We start from the raw sequence: 8,211 nt of genomic DNA on the forward strand, positions 1-8,211 counted from the left end.
ACTGTCTAAATCACTGGCCCCGAACAAGTAGGGACATCAAGTGCTTTAGAAACTAGTATATAATTGTCAATAATATAAATAAATATAAATGCAGTCACTGTATAGTGCTAATAATAATTTTATTAAAATATGGTTCATAACTACTTTATTGTTTAGAAAAAAAGTCCAAAAAACACCAGATGCCCAATGATTTGGTACCTGTCCTGGTGACTAAGAACCCCTCTCTTTTTTCATGTTTCAAGCACACTGCACAACGGTACCATGCAATGGCATTTCCCACTGATGTCAACCAATACACACATATGATGCATAATCTTGGTGCTGCTAAGAATTTCCTAATAATATGTCTGAACAAGCAAGAAACACATTTTCTTTCTCATTACCACCCACCCACTACAAGGTGCATACACCATTTGTTCTTACAAACCCAATGTTTGTATATTTCCTTATGTGTTTACTATGTTTAATATATAGAATAAATCAATGTCTATGATATCATACAATACAATGATACCTTTAAAATACATTCATTTATACTATTTTTACTCCATTGCACAGTACCCTAATACGCTTAGTATACTCTATATTTAATGAAAGCAGATTGATTAGCAACACACTGCAGAGAGCGGTCACACAACAAAACAATCACTCAAAGTAAAAGCATATAGACTACAAAACTCATCCTAACCAATTCAGTCTAACAGAACAGAAAAAAATAGCAGCAGCATTGACATGCTAAATACCATTGGTAAGATTCCTAACCAAAATATTTTTGAATTAAAATCTCTGAGTTTTGAAAAGGATTTGGTTAGCATTGATATACAGAATTACATGTACAAAACTATAGTTGTAAAGATTTACACATCACTTAGAGAGTCACAAAGTTCATACTCTCATATACCCATGAAAATGTGTATGCAAATAATATACACTATATACTTACTTTCTATGCCCATAAGACCATTAGATTTTTCTTTCTTCACATTTTTTTACTCCCATTTTAATGGCACATGAAGCCATTCAATATACATTATAAGGCATTTCAGTATTTTTATATTTTTTTTGATGACTAACCAATATTCATACTTGACTAAACAGGAGCATTTTAGTTTTTTTTTTACATACATTTATATATTAAAAGCAGTAGTTTTTTTCTAAACACAGTGCACAATAATAAAATAGATCTGATGTACACAAGTGGATGCATAAAGGGCTGGGAGTGCAACAAACTGAAATTCAAAAAAGAAATTCTACAAATTATGTTGTACAGAAGCAATATTAAAGGGAGCCCTTTTACATATAGTCATTGACGATGCAACAAAGATCATCTTAGATTGTTCAATAAAGCACATTGACTGTAGATTTCTGTTCTGATGGCATAGATGATGCAGCATTCTCAGAATTTACCATTAAGGATTTGACACTCCAACATGCAGACTTTGTAGATGCCTTTGTGAATCTCTCCCACATTGATAGTTACAGCATGAACACAGCCATTCTTCCAAGGTCTTCATTTCAAGTGACCTTGTTTAAGGTAAATCCAGGGTAAATCTTTTGGCAGGATGTTGACATTAGTAATTCATATTTTGGTTTTCAGGGTCATAACTGACAATGCTTGCTACCAGATAAAAGCCAGAGCAGGACAAATTGAATGCCTATCATGGACCATAGTGAAGGAGTCAAGCCAGATACTCCACCGCAGTCACTGTCATCCTCCTACAAGAAAATAAAGATTTGTTTAGAGTGAGTTCTCCCAGTAATGTTTTCTATTCTCAACATATAAAACAATCAAACTATTGTAACAGTAAAAAGCTTTCAAAATAAAGTCTTGTCTTTTCTTTGAAAGTATTATACATAGTGGATCAGCACTGAAACAGAAAAAAAGAAGAACACAAATGTATTCTTATTGAAAGTTCCAGCATAACTAGTTTAAACTTCAGTTCTAGAGCCTTAAGTTGACCAAGTCATAATAAAGAAATAATTTAATGCTCTCACGCATGCGGATCATACTATATCCAAATACATTTTTTATTATTTGCATTACCTTTTCTTCTTGTAAGGTCTACCAGATGTAAATGTGATGGATGGCTCTACAGTGTCTCTTAAATGAATGGTACTTCTTTAGCATGTTAGAACAAAGCTATGGTAAATACATGCATCCATTTTCCAGTTGCCTAATCCGGAGATAGAAACAAGCTAAGATGGGCACCTCATGCTTCCCTTAGCTCAGCAGTGCACTCCAACTTCCTGGGGCATTTTATGTAGTTGGCAAACGATTTAGCAAAATTAATCTTACCAGTATGTTTTGGGTCTGTTGTGGTGCCCTAAATTGAGATTCTTAATGGAAGCACTTGCATGACATGCCAAAATCATCCCAACGAGCACCTCAGTTCAAAGTAGCAGCAACTCTACTCTGAAACCCTGGAGTTAAATTTTATCCTTGCAAATGTGATTTACATAGTTACATAGTATTTGAGGTTGAATAAAGACACAGGTCCATCAAGTTCAACCTTTGTGTTTGTGTGTTGTGTGTGCATGTGTGTATATGAGTCCCTGTCCTTGGTCTTAGTTTTTAGAGTACAAAAACCTTTAAAAACGCCGCGCTATCTCCTCTGTGTTTCCTCGATAGACCAAATGACAGCAGTGAATAAATCAGAAGACCCAAATCCTCTCATCTGAAAATTAATTAACTAAAAAACACTGCACTATCTTCCCCCTACAAAAATGTGTATTAATATCAGTGAATCAAAAGGGTTGAAATTCATATGTAGATAAAAAACAAAGACAGCATTTTCATCCCTTAAAGGCACAAAACATCATCCTATATAATAATAAAGGCACAAAACATCATCCTATATAATAATAAATCCAACTCCCTGAATGCACCTTCATATAAATCCTCATTACAGAGTAAGCGGCAGTGAAAAAGTGCTGAACTAAATAACCCTCTATTTATACCATTAATCAATGTAGATGTATTCATCCATGTTTATATCCGTTAAAGACACGTGTATGTATATGAATAAACAAATAATAATATTAATTCATGTAAAACAGGCAAAAATACACATACATACACAAAATATTTTTTCCTGTTTTGCAAGCAGAAGCAGCCATACAGTCTATACTATGTGGGTGTACATGGTAATATGTGAATGTCACAAAATACAAGGAAAATTAAAAATATCACATTCCCACAACTCCTCACAAACTAAATGCATTAAACATACTTGTTGGCTGATGGCTAATAATTCAGGTAGAATTTTGTGTATCTTCTAATGCTTTTCATGCTACTTTTTGTGTGTGGAGATTTTCTAATGTAAAGTAAAATATTGCTAATATGAAAGATTCAATACAGTAAACATAGTTATGGTAAATCGGATCAATCCCTAGCTGTAAATACAGTTGCAAGAATGTGGTTTTGTATAACCCTGTGCATCATGTAACCTACTAAGAAAGGTTTTAGAAGTGAGGCAAACATTATTTGTTACATCACCTCATAAGTGTCAACATTAACATTAATGGAAATGTTCTAAAGGAGTGTTCTATATATTGTGTTTAATTCCATGTCTCCACCTAGTGGCCTAATGCATATTTAAGTAAAATAAAACAATATGTATGTTGTTAGTGATGAAAATTATTTAAAGATCATGAAGTAAACAAAAGTTATTACACACAAAAACATATTGCCGAGGCAAACAACATTCTTGGCTTGGGAGGATGTCCATATTTAAAATGGACGTCCTCCCAAAGAAGGAGAACTAGGTCATGCACTTACAGAGGAGGAGTGGAGGAGGATCTTCTCCCTAACTTTCAAATCAAGTATTTCTACTCTAACACAGGAAAGAAACTTTAAAGTACTAACAAGATGGTATAGATGTCCATATAATCTATATAAGATGAACTCTAAAAATTCCAAGCTGTGCTGGAGGTGTTTTGTAGAAAATGGGACGATGATACATATCTGGTGGTCGTGCCAGATGATAAGATCTTACTGGAAATCAATTTTGGATATAGCACAAGAGCTAACGGGACTCCATAGTTTGGAGACACCAGAGGTGGCTCTGCTGTCCCTACACCATGGCTCGCCCGCTGTAATGAAAAAGGGCCTACTAGGCCCGATCCTGGCAGCTGCAAGGGCTGTAATACCCAGACATTGGAAGTCAACCAGCTCTCCCCAGATTTCGGAATGGGTGGAAGAACTAAATAATGTGATGCGATCTGAAGAGCTTATAGCCCGCTTATATAATAGACACACGATATTTGGGGAGAGGTGGAGCCCATGGAGGGACTACATGAGTTCACAAGCGATTCTTAGATACCTATAGGCTCAAATCTTGGATAAGGAAAAAACGTTGGACTACTCTGATTAGATATTTGTTCTGATTTGATATCCCTTTCTTTCTTTTGTCCTTTTTGTCCTTTTATACCAAACGATTAATAATACCTACAATACCCCTGTGGATGTGTGGCAATGTATGTTTTTTGGGGGGGGGAGGGAGGAAGAAAGGTGTTGGGGTTTTAGTGGTACGTGTTACTTATTTGTTTTATGGAAGTATGAATGTAGAGGGAATTATACAAAATAATTGAGATGTTTTTTCATATATGTGTTATGTTAAGTGTGAGGGAATGAATTATGTTTGTTATATGTATGTATATATGTGAAATTTGAAAATCTAATAAATAAATATTTTGGAAAAAAAAAACATATTGCCATATATTATAATTGTTGGTTATTGTGCAAGTTATTACTAACATTTTACATACTGAATATACAGAGTTATCACTATCTCACATTGGATAAGCCATCATTCTGTAGCTAGTGCGTATGCTTCTCTCAATACAAAAACACTTTGCCTTTTGCTAAGGAGGAAACATTTCAGTGGTATCTAGTATTTAGTGATCTACAAGGTATTTCCTCAAAGCTATGTGCTTGTGTGCTCATAACATTAAAGGGTTACATGCACAACCTTGCAAAGCAAAACAAGTGTAGGTGAGTAAGACCTTTCTGACTCCTCTGATGTTCTGGTGCATTTCTGATTGAAAAGCTGTGCTATGGAAACCAGATAGCTGTAACTGCAAAGAATTCCCAATAATATACAAGAGAAATGAAAAAAACAGTACTTTTGCTTCCACATGATTGGGTGATGGAAGTCAGCAGAGCTTCACATCATTCAGTAAACTAAGGGGAAACCTCCCCTGCCATGTTCAAATTCCCTTGCAAACAGCCTAATTGCCTTTAGTAAATTAACCCCTAAGAGTCAATAATACTGTATTGGCATTAACAAGCTCCCATGCCGACGCCTGAAAAGTTTTGAACTTAACACATACTAAAACCAGACTCTTTTGATTGGCTGCATATACTGACACATTCCAGGCTTTCTAAGTATACTCACAGTATAGGATCTTGGCACCGATAGTGAAATCCTCTCTACTACAAGAGGAGGGGGTAGTATTGCAGTGAATAAAGAGTAACTGAAATATACTAACAGAAGGGCTTAGTGCACCACATCTTTCTTCACAAGCACTTCAGGATAGCCCTCCTATTTTCAAATGTTGGTAACCAAGTAGAAAATAGTGTATTTGACCTCTTTCTTTTTGGGCAGCTTGTTTGTTCACAAAACATTACAGCCATACTTAGAGCTGCTGATGTCCACCCTCCACCAGCCAATTCCACTTCCACCCCCAGCATGAATTAAGTTCAGTTTCATGATTATTGCTGAAAATAATTTAGATGTATAGGGGGAGGGTGTTAAAAAATGATCTGCCACATGTGTCAGATATGCTAGGTAGGCCACTGAGTAGGCATAGGCTCTAGGCTTCAGGAAGTCAGTACTTTTATAGGCACTTCAATTGGGAGCCTCTGAGGTACTGTGGAGGCAGTAAATGATTAGATCAGTTTCTAGTGTAATTGTGTGATTTCAACTTTAAAGAATCTCCATTGTTTTATTAGTTTAAAATATGCTTACTTGCGAAAATGAACTTGCCTAAAAAAAACCTTGGTGGGTCATCTTTTTGCTAGTAATATATGCAATTCTAGAACCAAGCTGATAAAAGAGTATAACTATCCAGGATACTTTTTGTAAGCAGCAGTGATACAACTGATCCAGGCTTGTTTTACAGTGCTAGGGTGGTGCTGCAGGTATAGTCTATAATTTATAACTGCTAGTTCCAGGAGAACTCATGCTGTGAAAAGTGTCCAGCATGGAGGGCTCTATTTGTTTGTGGACCCTCCAGGAGCAGGCCAGTCAAGAAACATGTCATGTCATGATGTCAAGTAACATGATGATGGCACAGTGGTAGGGCACAAACTGGAATCCCAAGAGAAAACACACCAGACCAAGCAAACTTCTAGAAATAGTAATTATTACATAACTATGACCAGGCCTGATTTACTTTAAAAGGTTGCTTCACCATTACCCAATTTATTTCAACAGCGGTCTTTCAAAAACATACTTTCTGAGCATATTCGTGCTTCTGAGATCTATTTTTTTATAAGAGGCATATTTGTATAGTTACATTGGTTTTATAGTTCCTGTAAAAATATTTGTTCATCTAATGTCCCGTTCCAGGGAGTGCTCAGTTCCCTGTACCTTCACCCATTGGTTCCCAAGACCAAAGGCACCCACAAACTGACCAATGAGGCTAATGGAGCAACCCTCAACCTCTACCCCTACCCCCCTTCGATGGTGAATACGAGTCAGGACGGCTTGTTTTTTTAGCCACACCAGCCTTACTCTCCTGCTGCGTGTACTGCCACTTCATCTACAGTGGCCGCTCTCCACACTATCTGCTCACAGGGTTCCTTCCCAGCATCCTTGTGGGGAGATTAGGAGTGGGACATGCAGGCCTATATTAAATTGTTACCTATGAGGTCTGATTGGGAAAGTTATGTCTCAAGACATGAGGCCATGTACAAAAAACAAAAAACAAATAAGTACTCTACAGTCTGACACAACTCAAGTGGGCAACAGGGTGTCTGATCTGGACAGAACAATAAAGATGGTAACATTTAAGCATATTTTTGGCTAGATGGGCAGCGCTAATCCCCAACCTAATCTAAAACGATGTCAATCAAATAAGTGAAGTGTTTAAAATTAGAGCTGCTGCGATATAGATCCTTGAGGTCTAATCAATAAGTATAAATAAATACACAGCGCTCATTAATCTAAAGTGAATAAAAAAATACAAGTGTGTATATATATGCAAAAAATGTCAGATCATCAACTCATACGTGGCTATCGGTGGTCAAAATACATAAACGTTGATTCAGTGGTATTCCTATATAAGTATATACCACTAAATGAAATTGTGTATACACTCAAAGAAGGGACAACAATTGATTAAGTGAACACTTGAAATAATATTTGTAGATATCTCCGTGATCGCATTTATCTTATTTAAAAATTAAACATTAAAGTGACATATTTATAAATGTGATCTCTCTGCTTGATTTGTGCAAAACTTAAATAAACATCTTTTTTGAATGAAACTTCGTTAAATAAAAAACAATTATGCAATAATAGAAAGTCTCTGTGGTGTTTGTCAATCCATCTTATTTAAAAATTAAACATTAAAGTGACATATTTATAAATGTGATCTCTGTGCTGTCCCTGCCTTCAGTCTGCAACCAAAGCATCAAGTCAGACATTCATCAGTCAGATTTTGTTCCTCCTCTGCTGTTAGATGCTGTTTCCCAACATAGATGTCTCACCCTTTACTCCCTCTCAATATCAAATGCAAGTTCATTCTTCCTAGCAGGACACCTTTGGATTTCCCTTGCTGCCCTGACAATATGTAATATATGCCTTCTAAACTATGAGTTCAAGTATTGGTGGTTCCTCTGTCATAGTTCTTCCCTTCTTATCTCATCTCTATTATATCATTCTCACCAGTTCTGCCCTTTATTCCTCTTGAATGCCGTGTCTCAACATATCTCAAGCTTTCTTTTGGAATTTTTCCACATATGTTTATACTTTGCCTGTGTAACCAGGAGCCTGAATACATTTTTTATTATGAATACAAGATTCTGGTATATTTGGTACCTTGTACTTTTAGGAACCTTGTTATGAGCAAAGCAGTCGGTATGCATTAAATACTTAATAAATATATGTTTTACCAAAGTATATATTTTTCATATATATGTACAAATATATGATATATATATATATATATATATATATATATATATATATATATATATAGAGTTGG

The 8,211-nt window shown here is 35.7% G+C and overlaps 1 protein-coding gene across 1 annotated transcript in view; it reads right to left on the minus strand.

The window, feature by feature from the left end:
- Window positions 1–1,155: 1,155 nt before the first annotated feature.
- Window positions 1,156–8,211, minus strand: part of CACNA2D1 (calcium voltage-gated channel auxiliary subunit alpha2delta 1) — a gene marked incomplete at its 5' end in the record, with an annotated part of 205,838 nt that continues 198,782 nt past the window's right edge. Inside the window, one exon of the mRNA XM_018563565.1 lies at window positions 1,156–1,716. Coding sequence (XP_018419067.1) covers window positions 1,600–1,716 — 117 coding nt within the window. The remainder of the gene's footprint in view (window positions 1,717–8,211) is intronic.

The sequence above is a fragment of the Nanorana parkeri genome, unplaced genomic scaffold (assembly GCF_000935625.1).
Source record: "Nanorana parkeri isolate BGI_ZX_2015 unplaced genomic scaffold, ASM93562v1 scaffold676, whole genome shotgun sequence".
In the NCBI taxonomy this organism is placed as follows: domain Eukaryota; kingdom Metazoa; phylum Chordata; class Amphibia; order Anura; family Dicroglossidae; genus Nanorana; species Nanorana parkeri.